Genomic DNA, 18,721 nt, shown 5'->3' with positions numbered 1-18,721 from the left:
CATCCAAATGGATTATTTAATTCAGTGGTGTGCTGGAATCCATTTTGAAGCGGGCTGGTTAGCCACAGGATAGACCTTCCGAAGATGAGCATGTTTTCATGAACATCCAGAGCAGTAACTTAGTATGATTACCAGCCACAAATAATCAGACCTCTTCTTTTCTATATGAATATTTTGGTTCCAGAAGTTGGAGGACCAATACAAAAAATTTTTTTTGAAGATTAGCAATTGGGAACAGGGGGTCAAAATAACCCATGATTTCAATAATGTGATTTAACCCCCGTTGGAATTCTGGTACATTTCCTTTGGAGTGTTTTCTTATTCATGACCTTTTGTGGTTTTGTTTAAATATTATAGGGCATGGATAATTAGATGCCCTCCTTTATTTTCCCCTCTTAATAGCAGAAGAGTTTTCCATGTGGCTCCTAGTCATCATTTCCAAACTCTCTCAAAACCCATTATTATATTTAGCATGCCCAAGCTTTTAGGTTAATCACTTCCAGAAACGTATTAGTTACTATATAAAGAAATACTTTCAACAAAGTAGTCTACATTTGTTCAAATTTATGTATGTCTGTATGCTCAGTCACTTTAGTCATGTCCGACCCTTTGCAACCCCATGGATGTAGCCCGCCAGGCTCCTCTGACCTTGGGATTTCCCAGTCAAGAATACTGGAGTGGGTTACCACTTCCTTCTCCAGGGGCTCTTCCCATTCTAGGGATCAAACCCATGTCTTTTATGTCTCCTGCATTGGGAAGCAGATTCTTTACCACTGCTCTACCTGGGAAGCCACATTATGATTTCAATCTTATTGCTCTATTTCACATTAAATTTTCTATAAATTTTGATAATTATAATAGCAAACAGTTATTGAGCATTGGAAAGTGAAGTCGCTCAGTCGTGTCCGACTCTTTGCGACCCCATGGACTATAGCCTATCAGGCTCCTCTGTCCATGGGATTTTCCAGGCAAGAGTGCTGGAGTGGATTGCCATTTCCTTCTCCAGGGGGTCTTCCCGACCCAGGAATCGAACCCAGGTCTCTCGTATTACAGGCAGATGCTTTACCGTCTGAGCCACCAGGGAAGCGGCTTAATCTTTACAGCAGTCCTTTGCAGAGAGATACTGTTATCATCTTCATTCAGCAGATAAATAGAAAACTGAGATCACACAGACAGGAGGTGGGAGAGCTTGGTTTTGAATCCAACTTTCCTACTGTGAGCTCCAGTGCCTCTGAGCGTGGGCCCTTAAACTTTGCTTTCTGGATTTGAAGTCAGGTGTCTGGGTCCATACTCAGAGGGAAATCTTTTTGTATTTGTGGTTAATTTTGTTTCTGGGCCTCATCCATTTCCTTTTCTGGATGTCAGAATGGGAAACACTATCCCCAGTGCAGGGACCTCATTATTTATCAAGAGTGAATACTTTTTGTCTTAATTTTTGGACTCTTTCATAATGATGGTCATGTAAGTTACAGCCAGACATATGGCCATTGTCTTTAGAAGGATGTCTGAGCTGACTTTTTCTGAATTTTAGCTCTGCCTATGTATCTGACAGCTTGAATTATTTGAGGTATCAGAATTACAGTAATCTTATAATGCTGGTTTAGAAAGCAAGTCTCATTTACCTATGTCTGTTTGTTTTGCAGGTCACGGAACAAAAAACCAAAGGTAAGATTTTCTTTTTCTTTCTTTTTCGATTTGTGCTCTTTTGTGTTTAGATTTTACAGTTGCTGACTCAGCCTCCAATCCATTTGATGCATGAGGGTAGGTGTAGAGTAATTAAGGTTGGTTGTCTGCAGTCACTGAAGAGCAGTAATGACAAACTAAAAGTACTTACACTAGTGTTTCTAGTTGGCCTTATGTTTCTTTAGGAGGCAGGAGAGTAGATAGAGTAATTCCCCATTTTGAAAGTAAGGAGGTCATGATTTTGAACAGAACCTTTTCAGAATTTTTCTTAACAAAAGCAGCACACTAGCCCCTACTTTACAGGTCGCAACTACAGAGAGTTGTTAGCCATCTTGATCCATGACAGGCATTGAGTCTGGAAACGAGTGTTATATTTAGGATGGCACACTGTCTTCTGAGCTAGAGCCTGGAATATGCTTTCTGAAAAGATAATGTACTTTACCTCTTACAAAATAGTGATATCTGGTAAACAGAAGCAGATATCCCTGAGGTCATTCTCAACCTCTAATGGCCTGCGTGTTTTCAGTTCTTTCTCCTCTGTTACTTTTGACTATGCAGTCTTGCCTGGTGATGGTCCTACTTTTTGTCAGTCCCGTTAAGGACGGGAGACATCATTCCTTGAGACCAGTGTTGTAGCCCCTATCCTTGCCCATTTGAATATGATGTTCTCTGCTAGCATATGCGCTCGAATTATCTGCGTAGAGCTGTCAAAACACCCAAGCCCAGCTCTCTTCCCACACCTTCATGGTCCCAAGCCACAGCCATAACAGGTGTACTTAGGGAAGTTCTGTAGATGACCACAGTACATGTCCCAGGTTGAGAACCGCTGTCCTAGATGAAGGGAATTGTGATGACCTGGGGGAAGATAGGGTCATAGAGAAGCCACGACTTGATGAGAGCTTCACTGAGGACTGGTTTCTCCATTGATCTGTTTTGTTTTGTTGGACTAAGCATGTCACACAGTGATGGAAGACTAATAAAGGCAGTACTAGTTTCTTAGGAAACTTAGTTCAGGAAAACAGATTCTCAGATGAGTAGACATTACTGCCATATATTTCTAATCGAAAGGCATTTCAGGGAATTCCCTGGTGGTCCAGTGGTTAGGACTCCATGAGTCCACTGCAGGGGACAGAGGCTTGATCCCTGGTCAGAGAACTGAGATTATGCGTACCTCATGGTGCTGCCAAAAAAAGAAAAAAGGGAAAGAAGGGCATTTCCAAAGGAGAAAATAGTCTAGAATTTTGTACTGATTTATAAAATGAGCACAACTTACTAGTTGTAATTATTTTAATTAGTTAAATAGTATTCTCCCTTTGTACTTTGTCAGTTCCTAACCCAGAAATAGGCATTATTTGAAAGTATCTCTGTAAATTACTTGTTTGAAATATAAATTATACTTTAATATAGAAATAGAGTTATTGATCATGAAACAGTGTTCATATTTTCTGAACCAACATACTATCTAGGAAAGGATTTTGGCATATAAGTGTTTTTATAGGACTTTTTGATGACTTATGGGGACAACAGATGAGAAAATTGGCATTTTCCTGAAAAAATCCAGACTCTGTGGTTACTGGAACACAGTGGTTGGGTTCCTGGCCCTGGCCACAATTTTTAATACTTGTGAAGCCAAGGACCAGTTGAGCTGTTGAAACAAGCTGCCCTGTATGTTAAGTGGTATTTCTATTGGAAACCTGAAAATCCGTTAGATTTTTCTTTCTTTTTTTATTTGTACCAGGTCTGTTCTTAGAATCACATTCCTCTTTCCTCTGCCAAAGCCTTAAAAGTTAAATTTTCTTTTTTACTTCTACCCAAAGTTTCCCTCTGTTTAGGGTTTTTCTCATACCTACCATAAAATGGAGTACAGTTTCACAGTTTCCATATTCCCTTCAAAAATTAAAGTAAAATAATTCTGAAGTGAGCTGAGAGCCTGTTTTGAGTCTTATAATGGATTTACTTGTTAAAACCAGAGAATAAAAATAGAAATTATCCCTGAGACGTGTTAGACCATAAGAAAACGGAGACCCTGATCTTTTTACCTCTTTTTGTCCCATTTCACAGCCGTATCTTCACCTTTGTTCCCCGGAGTCTGCCTGGGTCCCACTCCTCTTCCCTCAGCTGGTGTTTCTGGGTCCTGTTCCTCTTCCCAAAGATGATGCCTGCCTTGGGCAGCCTCCCCTGAACTCTGAATCCACCTCTCTTTCCCCAGCAGATCCTATGAGAAAAAAAGAAAAGACTGTGTTGGTGTCAAGGCTCTGGTTGTACAGAGAGGACTGAAGTAAGATTTGTCCACATTTCAGAGGAAAAGTGGATTCAGTATATATTTTCCATCTTCCGTCTTTTTTTTTTTTTTAAAGGGTGAGGCTTTTGAAGAGAACAGAACGGGGCTTTCAAGTGGAGGTCATGGGCATGGGCTAGAGTGGGTCTGCTACTCAGGTAACAGATACTGAAAGGTACTTAGGTAGCAACTGATCTTGCTTGTTGGGTATTGGTCTTGGAATTGGACACATTTGTAGGATTGATGTAATAGACCAGATTTAACAGGGATGAAGGATACAATTAGGATTAAAGAGGTAGACTATGTCATGGAAGGTTTTGGACTTAACCATCTAGTGTTGTTGGGAAGGTATTAGGTTTTAGGGTGACAGTTGGCTTAATGGAAGTTACCAGTATGAAATAATTGATTTATAGAAACACAACTTTAAGCTACATTACTAGAAATACAGTATCTTGGCAGGGATTTGCAGTTCCTATAGTGGGCACCACTCTATGGAAAGAAACAGAGATCAACCTCTGTTGGATGGACCTTGAGAAGTTCGGGCCAGATCGGTCAAGGAATTGAAACCTGTGTCCCCTCTGGGAGGACTAGATCCTGGAAGAGGGGAGGGAATGTTTAACCCCCAAGGAAAGGCTTCCCACATGGGGAAGCTCTGATAACTTCAAAGAGCTGAAGGACTTTGGTGCCTGACACTTAGTATTCCCTTGGTAAATGTCTGTTGGTGAGTCAAAGAAACAGGGAAAAACTGCTGGCTCAGTATAAATTAAAATTTTTAAATATTGTTGTCCAAAGCAAATTCATAATCTTTACCCTCCTGGGACACAATGAAAAAACATTTCCCATCATCATACCTGGGATGATGGACCATTTTATTCCACTGGCCAAAACGCTTATCTTTGAATCTATTCCAGAAATCCTATTACAATGACTACATAGTACTCATCGTAATAACCTTCAGTTCAGTTCAGTCGCGTCCGACTCTTGGCAACCCCATGAACTGCAGCACGCCAGGCTTCCCTGTCCATCACCAACTCCCAGAGTTCACTCAAACTCAGGTCCATCAGGTCGGTGATGCCATCCAACCATCTCGTCCTCTGTTATCCCCTTCTCCTCCTGCCTTCGATCTTTCTCAGCATCAGGGTCTCTTCCAGTGAGTCAGTTTTTCGCATCAAATGGCCAAACTGTTGGAGTTTCAGCTTCAGCATCAGTCCTTCCAATGAATATCCGGGACTGATTTCCTTTAGGATGGACTGGTTGGATCTCCCTGCAGTCCAAGAGACTCTCAAAAGTCTTCTCCAATACCACAGTTCAAAAGCATCGACTCTTTGGCACTTGGCTTTCTTTATGGTCCAACTCTCACATCCATACATGACTACTGGGAAAACCATAGCTTTGACTAGATGGACCTTTGTTGGCAAAGCAATGTCTCTGCTTTTTAATATGCTGTCTAGGTTGGTCATAGCTTTTCTTCCAAGGAGCAAGAGTCTTTTAATTTCATGGCTGCATGTACTAACCTTGGGTCTACTCTAATCTGAGCTTCCCTGGTGGCTCAGTGGTAAAGAATCTGCTTGCCAATACAGCAGATGGGGGTTCAGTCTTTAGGTTGGAAAGACCCTCTAGAGAAGGAATTGGCAACCCAGCCCAGTATTCTTGCCTGGGAAATTCCATGGACAGAGGAGTTGGACATGACTTAGAGACTAAAACAACAAACAACAACTAGTCTAATTTATTGATATTTAAGGCAGGCTCCACCCCCACTCCCCAGGTTCAACCAGTTCCCATTAAACTGGGAACAAAATCACTAATGATTTAATGAGGAGAGAAGCTTCCAGTGAGATGATTTGTGCAAAAGCCAGGGTGCATTGAGTTTGGGGAATGAGTGGAAGGTAAAGAAACAGAGACAGTGCTTAGAGGTTGTTGAACAGTGTTGAGCTTGCATCGGCCACTCTATGTGTCATCAGTCTTTAAGATTTTTTTGTATTGCATTGATTATTATTCACCAAGAAATTCTTCAGTCTAAAATAATGTCTTCTGTAGAACACGTTTGTATTTTAACTATTACTTTTAAAACATTACTGGAAGATTTTTTTTTTGGTTTTGTTTTTTAATGTTTGATACCATCAAGATATTTAAAGGAAATAGTTTATTGGTCCTGCCCATCTCAGAATTTTCTGAAGAAAAATTTTATCTGAAAAAGCATCTTATTGAAGTTTTTCAGAAGTAGAGGCAATTAGAAGTTCATACTGTAAGATGAGATTGGTATAAAATAATGGCAACAGAGAAAGGGAGAAGATTGAATCATTAGAGGAAGTAAATGGTTTTTGGTGGTAAATGAATGGAAATTAGAAAGTAGGATACCTAGTTTTTTCTGCAGTGTCTTTATTCCCTTTTGAAGCAGAGATCAGGTTTAAGCCACAGACCTTTTCTCTGGAAAATAAGAAACTATGCCGTTATTTTGAGCAGCTCATCTTCAGAAATATTTGTACCACAAGCTGCAAACAAATTAAGATTCAGAGAGAAAAGAGAGGACCTGAAAAGTAATTCAGACTTAATCATAGTTTCCCTCTCTTCGGTTACCCCTGATGTTTTGGAGTATGACATGATACCTGCAGGGATTCTGATGTCTCTAGTTGGACTTCAGGATGCAAGTTGGCTTGGGCATCCTGCTGAACACCTGCATGGCTCTCCAGTTAGTGCTTAGAGTGTAGTAAAACAGGGGAAAAACTCATTCAAGCCCTGAAACAGTTCGCTCTTAACATGTACTGCAGGGAGGCTTTTTCTGACAGTGTCCTAAAGTTTTGAATGACTGATCTCCCAGGAGGGAGCACTGTGTTGGAAGGATAGTCAAGGGGTGGCCCCGTTTTATTATGACTTTATTGCTTATGGGCCGTTGTTCCTCTGATGTGATGGTGGGAAAATGCCCTGGGAGCTTTGCAGGGAATTTTATACAGTATAGGATGTCTACCAGATTTCTTCCACTGTGCTATGAGTGATTCAGAGTTGGTCCAACTGATGTTCAGATCTCAGCTCTATAGGCTCTTCTTACCATGTCTGATTCTATTTTAGGGAAATGAGTGACAAACCTGGTTACTTTAAAGTGGAGATTCTAGTCTTCTTATAAAAGGGCGGCCCTGTAGAAGCATAATTCCTTCTGGCCTAAAAGCTAGTTGGGAAGAATTTCCCCCGGCCTTCATCAGCTTCTTTATTCTCATAGTAAGAAGAGAGGAGATTGGGAATGCCATGTGCTATGGAATCTTCCAGACACAGATAGAAAATGAATGATTAAATAATTCATCTGTATTCATCCATTTGTCAGTCATTGACACATTGGTCTTTATAAGTCATGCGAAGTCCACTATATTAATAATACTGGGTTAGCCAAAAGTTAGTTCAGGTTTTTCTGTAAGATGTTATGGAAAACCCAAATGAACTTTTGGGTCAACACAATATTAGGCAATGGCCTATTTATTTTCTTGAGAAATACATGTATTTATTTATCCATCCTCTCACCTCTCTTCTTTCCTGGGAGGCACAGTACTGCCTTATGATTGGCTAAGGTTAGACCAGGGGTTTAAGCCCTGAAGTTATTCCAAGCTCCTACTCTTTTTTTCTTCCTGTTACTCATAATATTCCCCAGTGTCCAGCAGGTGTAGATTGGGCCCCCTGATTTCTGATGATGTATCTCTCTCATAAAGGAGCCAGGTCAGTGAACAGCCTGCTGACCCAGCATCATTGTAGCAGTCAGAGCAGTACTGCCACCAGGGCTGGCCCTCGCATGACTCTGGGGTCAGGGAGTCTGGCCTCAGAGTCATCGGAATTACCAGGCTGATTGTTTCTGTATTGCTGCCAGAGTGTGCTGCCAGGTAGATTTTCCTGGAAAGGGTGGAGTCTTTTGGTAGGATGAAGCGAGGGATTTGCCAGTGCAGAAGAACTTTTTCCACTGAGTGGAAGGGAAGCCAGAAGGGTCCAGCAGAGCTTCATAGTCATCTCACATGTTCCCATCCTTCTTGTTTGCCATTTTACAAGGGAGGGAAAACCTTAAATATTTAAACAGGAAAAATATCTACATTTTGAAATTTTTATTTTAAATGAATAGTTGAAAAAATACACATAAAGTCTAGTTAACTTTTTTTAAATAAAAGCAAAGAGATTTATAACATTTCTAATGTTTACACAGAACGCCAAGCAAGTGTCTTTAAGTTCAGCTGGCTGCAGAAGCCACAACCACGTTGATCTTGGGATTCTATAAGCCTGGTTTCCCTTTAGGGATATACTTTGTGCCGCGCCCTAAGAAAAAAAGGTGAAAGATGGGTTCCTGCCACTGAGGGTCTTCTAACCTGGTGAGGAGAAGGATCTACAAATGGAGAATCTCAATATAAACAGTTTTTTCAATGGCACAGAGATGGACAACGTGGTCCAGGAGTGCACATGAAGAGGGCTGAGCATACCTAGCCCAGGGACTTTGGGTAAAGTTTCTTTAAGAATGTGGATGGAGAGAAAGGGCTGTTGGGCTGAGAGCCTTGAACCTTTCCCCAAGGGTTTTGCCTGGGGTCTGTGTGTACCCTTAGACCTGCTCAGCAGCCCTTCAGAGGGCTCCACTATTGATTTAGGGGAGTGAATGGTGCTAACTTCCTTCTCCTCCTCAGTTAACGGAATGTCATTCCGTGATACCGCAGTATTTGAATCCTTGTAAACTGAAGATGCTGGGGGATCTGGAAACACCATGTCCCTCAGAGTAGGATGAAAGGAACATTGTCTTATTGGAACCTATCTCATGGACACTTTCTTGAAAAAATAATCTTCAGAAAAACACACTGGATTTCAAAGGCTGTTTCCTCATCTCTCTCTTTCAGTGCCCGAAGTGACGAAACCAAGTTTAAGCCAACCAACGGCCGCCAGCCCGATTGGCAGCTCTCCATCGCCACCAGTCAATGGTGGCAACAATGCCAAAAGGGTGGCAGTGCCGAACGGACAACCGCCAAGCGCCGCCCGCTACATGCCTCGGGAGGTGCCGCCGCGATTCCGTTGCCAGCAGGACCACAAAGTGTTACTAAAACGTGGGCAGCCCCCTCCACCGTCCTGCATGCTCCTCGGGGGTGGGGCAGGGCCTCCTCCCTCCACGGCGCCCGGAGCAAACCCCAACAACGCACAAGTGACAGGAGCGCTGCTGCAGAGCGAGGGTGGGGCCGCACCAGGTGAGCGCGCCTCGGGCAGGTGAGCGGGGCGAAGGGGCCGGGGCGGCTGCAGGGAGCAGCGCACCACTCTGTGTCGCCTGTCTGAAGTCCGTGAGAAGCGCTGATTATATAGACTTAGTTAGTTAGTGTTAGTCACTCGGTCATGTCCGACTCTTTGCGACCCCATGGACTGTAACCTGTCAGGCCCCTCTGTCCGTGGGATTCTCCAGGCAAGAACACTGGAGTGGGTGACTTTTCTTGTAGACTCTTGGGGTTATTCAGGAGATGGAGGAGGAGCCCAGTGTGAGGTGTGTACCAGCATTTCTCTCCTGAAACTGAATTTCAGTGTCTGGCGAGTGTACTCTTGGCCCACTGCTCTTTGTCCACATTCTTCGTCACCTTTTTTCCCTTTTCAGACGAGAGCATTACGGTTCAAGCCCCCATAGCCGCAGGTACCTCTTCAGGTGTGTACTGGGGCCACTAGAAGTGAGACTAGTGCAGAGGCTGGTTCTGAACCTCAAGACGTGCGTGTTTATGTTCCCGGAACTCTGGGAACAGAGAGAGAATGGTCTCTTAGATTATAATGCAGAATTTAGGGGGAAATCCACGTAATGCCATCCTCTTAGTAGATTTCTAAGATCAATGTTTGTTTATAGAGAGCCCTGGATTTGGGGCTCTGTTAAAAACTGTATGTAGGTATAAGGAATCTTTACCTGAAAGGCTCTGCTGGAAGTTTTGAGAATTTTTAATAGATGAATACTAAACTAAACAGCCAACAGCCAAGAACTTCCAAATATCATCCCCCATTTTTTAAAACCTGTCAAAAGATTTCCACTTATTCTTACAAATGTTTTTTTGAGATTACATTAAAATTCAGAGCTTGAAGACCATCAAGCATTGACAAGGACAGTGAATTGGTGGTTGTTAATGGTAGGATGCTTTATTTTAGTTCTAATTTGAACATAGAATTGCCTAGAGAATTTTTTTTCCCATCTTATGTGCAAAGCAAAGATGGAGAAAAAGCTGGCAGTGACATAGGCCTTCATACAGAGACAAGCCCTGTTGATGAGGCTTCCTTTGGTGGTCAGGACAGGCCCAGCCTAGACAGAGAAAGGCCTCCTAGCCCTTCCTTCCTGGCCCCTCGTCACCAGCTGCAAAGGGAAGTGTGAGGGGGTGTTTGTGTCGGGCACTTCAGCAGCTGAGTCTCGCCAGGCCTGGATGTAGACATGGGTCCAGCATGAGTCACTCTCCTGTTTACATTCTTAAAACCTAGGAGGCCCCTGATCTCAAGAGTTTGAAATTCTCCGCTTCCTTACTTTTATATGGCGCTATGTAATATTTTTTTAACTTCATATTGATTTAAAGCTGTTTGGTTAAAAAGAACTGAAATAAGTTTAGAGGAAATTATTGGTCTTAAAAACAGGTCATTCCCCCTCCCTCCTGCGCCAATCAAATATGCTCTGAGCCAGACTCTTTTTATCAAGTTCCTTGGGCATACAAACTGATTCATGCTCGTCTGCCCCGGCATCTAGCTGGGTGGGCATTCATCATTCAGCAGCTGCTTACTGAGCAGCAGTGCCCTGGCTGCCACATGGAATTCAAACATTAGCAAGATAGGTGTCTGCCTGGAGGGCATTCATGTGAGGGAAGGAAGAGGTGAGTGTGATACACGGAGCAAAACAGCTCCAGGCAGAGAAAGGCTGTTTTCAGGTGGCAAGCTTAAAAAAACTTCATAGAAGAGGTGGCACTTGAACTAGACCCAGAAAGATGGATAGATTTCAGCGAGTGAATTCCAAAGGAAAAAACAATAGATGCCCATGGGGAATGGAGCCGGGGTGAGAAGGTGCAGTTTGTAGAGTGTGGGCATCGTCAGAGAAAGCAGAGCAAGGGGAAAATGGAAAAGTCAGTGGGTCCCAGGTTGTGGAGCATCTTGATCAGACCTCAGGCCCAAGAGTTCAGCTTTATTCTTAATGTACTACGAAACTCCCCAGTGCTTTTAGAGCAGTGATGTAATCAAAGGTGTTCTTTATTAATACTAGGGGTGTTTAGAGTGGGTTGTAGCTGTAAAGCAAGGATAGGCTATTAACTGCATTGTCTCAAGATACGGGAAGTCCCTTCTCTGTCCCTGGAAGTAGCACGAGGATAGCTTTGAGAGGCTCTGGGGGTTAGAGTTAGCAAATACACCAGCCAGGCAAGACAGAAGAGACGACTCAGACAGGCATGACACAGTTAAGCAAGGCAGGCAGTGGGCAGAGAACTAGTTTGTGGGGAAGTGATAAGCTCACTTTTGGGGCGGTTTGAGCTCGAGGTGTTGAGATGATGCACGTGCCACTGTGATTAATGAGACCATCTCTTTCTCAGAGTCAACCCTTGGAGGTGCTGCTGCTTCAAATTATGCAAATTCCACTTGGGGCCCGGGAGCCTCCTCCAACAGCGGCGCCTCCCCCAACCCCATTCACATCTGGGACAAGGTGATTGTAGACGGGTCTGACATGGAAGAGTGGCCTTGCATTGCCAGCAAAGACACTGAGTCTTCTTCCGAAAACACCACCGATAACAACAGTGCCTCGAACCCTGGCTCTGAGAAGAGCACTCTGCCAGGAAGCACCACTAGTAACAAAGGAAAAGGGAGCCAGTGCCAGTCTGCAAGTTCCGGGAACGAATGTAATCTTGGGGTCTGGAAATCTGACCTTAAGGCTAAATCTGTTCAATCTTCCAATTCTACTACGGAGAGCAACAATGGACTAGGAAACTGGAGGAATGTGAGTGGTCAGGAGAGAATTGGACCTGGCTCTGGCTTCAGCAACTTTAACCCAAATAGCAACCCATCTGCCTGGCCAGCACTGGTCCAAGAAGGAAATTCTAGGAAAGGGGCATTGGAAACGGAGACTAGTAATTCCAGTGCACAGGTTAGCGCAGTAGGTCAGGCATCCAGGGAACAGCAGTCAAAGATGGAAAATGCGGGTGTTAATTTTGTTGTCTCTGGCAGAGAGCAGGCTCAAATTCTTAACACTGATGGACCAAAAAATGGAAACACTAACTCCTTGAACTCAAGTTCACCAAACCCCATGGAGAATAAGGGAATGCCCTTTGGGATGGGCTTGGGGAACGCCTCCAGGAGCACTGATGCCCCTTCACAAAGCACTGGAGATCGAAAGACTGGGAGTGTTGGATCTTGGGGTGCAGCTAGGGGGCCTTCTGGAACTGACACAGCCTCTGGACAAAGCAATTCTGGAAACAATGGGAACAATGGAAAGGAGAGAGAGGACTCCTGGAAGGGAGCTCCTGTTCAGAAATCAACCGGGTCAAAAAGTGACTCTTGGGACAACAATAACAGGTCTACGGGTGGGTCCTGGAACTTTGGCCCTCAGGACTCTAATGACAACAAATGGGGTGAAGGGAACAAAATGACATCCGGGGTCTCTCAGGGAGAATGGAAACAGCCGACTGGGTCTGACGAGTTGAAAATTGGAGAATGGAGTGGTCCAAACCAACCAAATTCTAGCACTGGAGCATGGGACAATCAGAAGGGCCACCCCCTCCCTGAAAACCAAGGCAGTGCCCAGGCTCCCTGTTGGGGAAGATCTTCCAGCTCCACGGGAAGTGAAGTTGGAGGTCAAAGCACTGGAAGCAACCACAAAGCAGGAAGTAGTGACAGTCACAATTCTGGCCGTCGGTCGTACCGGCCCACACATCCTGATTGTCAGGCTGTCTTGCAGACTCTTTTGAGCCGAACTGATTTGGACCCCAGGGTGCTCTCAAACACTGGCTGGGGCCAAACTCAAATTAAGCAAGACACGGTGTGGGACATTGAAGAGGTGCCAAGGCCCGAGGGGAAGTCTGACAAAGGGACTGAGGGGTGGGAGAGCGCTGCCACACAGACCAAGAGCTCAGGGGGCTGGGGAGACGCGCCCAGCCAAAGCAATCAGATGAAGTCTGGATGGGGAGAGCTCTCAGCCTCTGCAGAGTGGAAAGACCCCAAGAACACAGGAGGCTGGAACGACTATAAGAACAACAACTCTTCCAACTGGGGAGGGGGACGACCGGACGAGAAGACATCTTCCTCTTGGAATGAGAACTCCAGCAAGGATCAGGGGTGGGGAGGTGGACGCCAGCCCAACCAAGGATGGACTTCTGGAAAGAATGGTTGGGGAGAGGAGGTCGATCAGGCGAAAACCAGCAATTGGGAAAATGCTGCAAGTAAACCTGTGTCCGGGTGGGGCGAAGGTGGGCAGGGTGAAATCGGGACTTGGGGGAGCAGTGGGAATGCAAGCCTGGCTTCCAAAGGCGGGTGGGAAGATTGCAAAAGGTCTCCGGCGTGGACGGAGACAGGCAGACAGCCCGGTTCCTGGAACAAACAGCACCAACAGCAGCAGCCGCCGCAGCAGCTACCACCACCACAACCTGAGTCCTCTGGCTCCTGGGGAGGCCCAGCCCCACCACCTCCAGGCAACGGACGACCTTCCAATTCCAACTGGAGCAGCGGGCCGCAGCCAGTAACCCCCAAGGATGAGGAACCCAGCGGTTGGGAGGAGCCGTCCCCACAGTCGATCAGTCGGAAGATGGACATTGACGATGGCACTTCCGCATGGGGAGACCCCAACAGTTACAACTACAAGAATGTGAATCTGTGGGATAAGAATTCCCAAGGGGGCCCAGCACCTCGAGAAGCAAACCTGCCTGCCCCGATGACCGGCAAATCAGCATCAGGTAGGCGATGGCTTTTTCTTACAGGTTTTGTTGAAGAAAAGCAATCCTAAACCAAGGCATTTTTATTAAGAGGTATTTATTGAACTTAGCTTTTTTCTGAGACTCTTTCCTGCTTTAACTGTAGGCTGTTGTCAACAAAAGCTCTCTTTATATCAAACATTGGTGACGACAGATGCTGGTGGTACATGGTAACGCTCTGTCTTGGCAAAAGGGAAAGGTGGTATCCCTGCGTTAGTCTCCCCCCTATTTTATTTTTTATTTTTTTGGTAATTGTATCGGTCTGCAGAATCGAAAAGATTTAGATCTTGCCAAACAAACTGCTCTAGATTTAAAAATAAAGAATTAAAATAAGAGCAGAAGTAGACCTAATTTTCCATTCCTGTTCTGCCTGTGGGCACATCTTCTGTGTTGTTCTTTCCCCGGCAATGGGAAGCCGTCTGTGTTTGTTCTTGCAGAGCCCATCAGAAAACATTAGAGCCAAGCTGGGATCTGGAAGGTTTCCATCACTTTCCAGATGATTTTTAACAGTTAACCTCTGGAAGTGGCAAACTTCATTATGTGGAGATTGTTGTTATTGTTCAGTCACTAAGTTGTGTCTGACTCTTTGCGACCCCATGGACCTCAGCACACCAGGCTTCCCTGTCCTTCACTCTCTCCTGAAGTTTGCTCAGATTCATGTCCATGAGTCAGTGATGCTATCCATCCATTTCATCCTCTGTCGCCCCCTTCTCCTTTTGCCCTCAGTCCTTCCCGGCATCAGGATCTTTTCCAGTGAGTCAGCTTTTCACATCAGATGGCCAAAGTATTCCATCACTTTCCAGATGATTTTTAACAGTTAACCTCTGGAAGTGGAGCACTTCGTCATGTGGAGATTATCTCATGATAATCAGTTGTTCAGAATTAAACTTTCTTCCCTCCTCCTTTGGATAAGAAACATCATGCCTAGTAAATTAAAAGTAGTGTTGATAAAAACTTATAAAGGAAGGTGATTTTAAACAATTTTTTTAAATGTAGTGCCTGGTGATGGTTCTTAGTTTGGCATTGGCAACTTGAATGCCCTCATGTGAATCAGCAAATTAAAGGGGTGCACCTTGCATCCATGAAATTAAAAGATGCTTACTCCTTGGAAGAAAAGTTATGACCAACCTAGATAGCATATTCAAAAGCAGGGACATTACTTTGCCAACAAGGTCCATCTAGTCAAGGCTATGGTTTATCCAGTGGTCATGTATGGATGTGAGAGTTTGACTGTGAAGAAAGCTGAGTGCCGAAGAATTGATGCTTTTGAACTGTGGTGCTGGAGAAGACTCTTGAGAGTCCCTTGGACTGCAACGAGGTCCACCCAAGGAGATCAGTCCTGGGTGTTCATTGGAAGGACTGATGCTGAAGCTGAAACTCCAATACTTTGGCCACCTGATGCAAAGAGTTGACTCATTGGAAAAGACCCTGATGCTGGGAGGGGTTGGGGGCAGGAGGAGAAGGGGACAACAGAGGATGAGATGGCTGGATGGCATCACCGACTCTATGGACATGAGTTTGAGTAGACTCCGGGAGTTGGTGATGGACAGGGAGGCCTGGCGTGCTGCAATTCATGGGGTCACAAAGAGTCGGACATGAGTGAGCAACTGAACTGAACCCTTAATTTGTTTGGATCATTTGAGTTAAAATTAATCATAATACTTAATTTTCCACTCTCCAAAGTAAGTCTAGTGTTCAGTGAAACCAGTTATGAAATGATTACTTTTAACTAGTTCTGTTTTTTTAGATATATATTGAAAAGAAAACAAAAGAAATGAACATTTGCTCATTAATTCCCTACCTAGAAAATGTAAAAGAATTTCTTCATATAGTAAAAACCTTCAAACTATATAGAAAAGCAAAAGGTAATAAATAAAAGAATCTTAACCCTTAGGGTCTCTCCTTGCAGGTTTTAGAACTTTGTGTGCCAATCAGAAATTTTGTTCATACCTATAGCAAAATAGGTATATTTTGGTGCAATAGGGGAAAGTGTACTATATACACTGTTCTTCACCATGCTTTTCTCATTATTCTTCAAAACTTTGCATGTTAATACATTTCTGTCTTTTCATTGCTTCGTATATAGTATTCACTTGATGGGCAATTCACAATTGGTCTGACTGGTCCCTTTTTCATAGATACTTAGGTTGCTTCCAGATGTTTTCTGACAGTGATGCCATGAGCATTGTTGTACATGTAATTTCATCTACTTTTACAAGTACATGTATGGTATAATTTCCTGGCGGTGGAATTACTGGACCAAAAGTTAAAGTGACAGTGCCAGGCGTCCTCCATGTAGGTGGTGTCCACATTTCTGTCTCCATCCATAGGATTCAGGAGGTCCTGTTCCTCCTCCCTTTGCCCCCACAGGATACTACAGGGTTGGTGAATCATTCTTTGAGATGCATCTCCTTTCTTTACAGTCTGGAGCAAAAGCACACCATCTGCTCCAGATAATGGTACTTCAGCTTGGGGTGAGCCAAATGAAAGCAGTCCTGGGTGGGGCGAGATGGAAGACACGGGAGCATCGACAACAGGCTGGGGGACTGCACCCTCCAATGCTCCAAATGCCATGAAACCTAGTAAGTATACGGCACTCTTTTTGAGGGAGTCTCTTTAATTTGGAGAGTCACATGTTTGGGGGAGGGCTGTTGTTACGTTATCAGTTCAACGAGGTTCAGGACCTTGGATCTTTAGTAAATGGTTAGTAGCAAATGATGGAGACTTGGCTTGGCATATGTAAAAATGCTTACAGTGAACTGAAAGTCATAAGTTAGTATTATTGATTTCATTAAAAAAAAATATTTACTCAGCTATGCTGGGTCTTAGTTGCGGCATGAATGTTCTTCCTTGTGGCACGTGGGATCTTGGTTCCCCAACCAGGGATCAAACCAAAGCCCCCTGTATTGGGAGCATGGAGTCTTAGCCACTGGACCACCAGGGAAATCCCTCGTTTTAACTTAAGTTTAATGTCTGGCCAGAACTGAAATTTTGATGTGCCTTTTCTCCCATAGTAAGTTAAATATTGCTCACTATATCTATTTTGCATTTCTACTCTCATGTTGGTAAAAATAATAATTATTCCTGGCATTTAACATGGAACAAGGTCTCTGCTGCCCAGTGACTTCATCCTTCTGCTCCTTTCTTTCCCCTTTGTCTCTCTTCTCATAGTCCCACCCACACAGGACATTTAAGGTGTCGTGAACCCAACAAAGATTTCTTCATTTGAATTTTTTCAACAAAGCACGTCACACTTATTCATAATCACTGACAATCTAAGCTATACTTGATCCAGCTGGCAATGTGTACTCACAGTAATTTGCAAAACTTTATAAACGGATGCTGCAGAACATCCCATTGGATGATCCTCAGTTGAAAAATTTAATTTCAAGTGCCTGTTTTCACTTTTTTTGTAGTTTTCTTAAGAAGTATTCCAACGTCTCTTTTCTACCATATTGCAGAGTTAAGGGATTGTCTTTTGATTAAAAAATGTGGTCAGACTGAATTCTCTGAATTGGAACAAGAATAAATTCCATTGTCAAGCTTATTTTATGATATTTATGATTGTGACCATACCATAGGATGGAGTATCATCTTAGCTCTCTGTATTCTGGAAACTCACTCTTGTGCCCGTGTAACTTGACTGCATTTTGAAAATGACAAATCTCCTTCACTTCATAGAAATAGCTTGATAAAGAATTTGATCTTGTCTTGACTTTCATTGTAAAATTGGTTCTATCATCATGGGAAATACCATTCTATAGACTTGGAATAGATCCAGAACGCTGTTGAAAGGCATAAACCAGACCCTTAGCGCAAGGAGGCCCTTTAGCAGTACTTTGAAGATTTTTATGTGTCTTTCCCAACTTTGGGATCATCTTTCTTCCATCACAGAAATCACTTTTCTCCAGATTTTAAAAAAGGCTTCTATTCACTGGGATCATCTATATCTATAGCTAAATCTGTAGTTACCTTTCCCCCTACTCTGGGTAATTTGAACATGTAATAGGGGAAGGTGCTAGATAGTCACAGCCTACTAATCAATGCTCAATTTAACCTGTGGTCTTATCTAGACTGTAGATGTCTTAAATCTGGTATGGACTCCATGACTTCAGTATTGAAGCTCTCTATTTTTTTAATCCCTCTACAAGAAATCATTTGTTGAAAGTGCAGCTCCTTTCTCTCGAAGAAGGGTTACATGGCTGTCTTTCTTCTTTAAAAGGGTCAATATGTCACTTATGTTGGGTCTTTAATTCCTGTTGCTTGTCAGAGGATGTATAAAGCCTGTGCTTAGGTAATAGTGGGTAACCTCCTGTGCAGGAGAAATGGTCCTGGTTATCCAGAAGCGGGGAGAACAGCCCCCAGGCCCTGCCTCTTGCAGCTCAGTCACAGAGTCCCTGCAAACGGGGGTGCTTAGTGAACCCCATAGAGGGTTCATCCCAAGGTTCATTTGGGAGTTGCTGGGAGATGATGCCACCGTCTGAGGAAATTGACTACCTACCTGTCTGCATACTTGATTGGTGCCTGGATGGCATCATAGGCCTTGTCCCAGAACCTGGCAGCAGAAAGGCCTGGAAAAGCCACTTTTCTGGCTCTAGACTCTTCGTGTGAAGCCATCTGAATCAAATAACTCCCTTCATAAATGTCTTGTCATTTTGTAAATTGAAGGTGTGGATGGAGCTTCTGGGCTTCTCAGATTCTGGCAAAGAATCTGCCTGTAATGTGGGAGACCTAGGTCCAGTCCCTGGGTAGGGAAGATCCCCTGGAGAAGGGAATGGCTACCTACTCCCGTAATCTTGCCTGGAGAATCCCATGGAGAGTGGAGCCCAGCCGGTTACAGTTCATGGGGTCACAAAGA

General features: G+C 43.9%; 1 protein-coding gene across 4 annotated transcripts in view; it reads left to right on the top strand.

The window, feature by feature from the left end:
* Window positions 1-18,721, top strand: part of TNRC6B (trinucleotide repeat containing adaptor 6B) — a 255,335-nt gene that overhangs the window by 179,841 nt on the left and 56,773 nt on the right. For all 4 annotated transcript variants that reach the window (XM_040233240.1, XM_040233237.1, XM_040233238.1 and 1 more), the window contains 4 exons: window positions 1,644-1,665; window positions 8,815-9,156; window positions 11,497-13,845; window positions 16,287-16,445. In XM_040233240.1, the coding sequence (XP_040089174.1) occupies window positions 1,644-1,665; window positions 8,815-9,156; window positions 11,497-13,845; window positions 16,287-16,445 (2,872 nt within the window). The remainder of the gene's footprint in view (window positions 1-1,643; window positions 1,666-8,814; window positions 9,157-11,496; window positions 13,846-16,286; window positions 16,446-18,721) is intronic.

This window comes from Oryx dammah, unplaced genomic scaffold (assembly GCF_014754425.2).
Source record: "Oryx dammah isolate SB20612 unplaced genomic scaffold, SCBI_Odam_1.1 HiC_scaffold_29, whole genome shotgun sequence".
Taxonomy (NCBI): Eukaryota; Metazoa; Chordata; class Mammalia; order Artiodactyla; family Bovidae; genus Oryx; species Oryx dammah.
The sequence above is the reverse complement of the archived record's forward strand: the minus strand, read 5'-3'. Positions and strand labels throughout refer to the sequence as shown.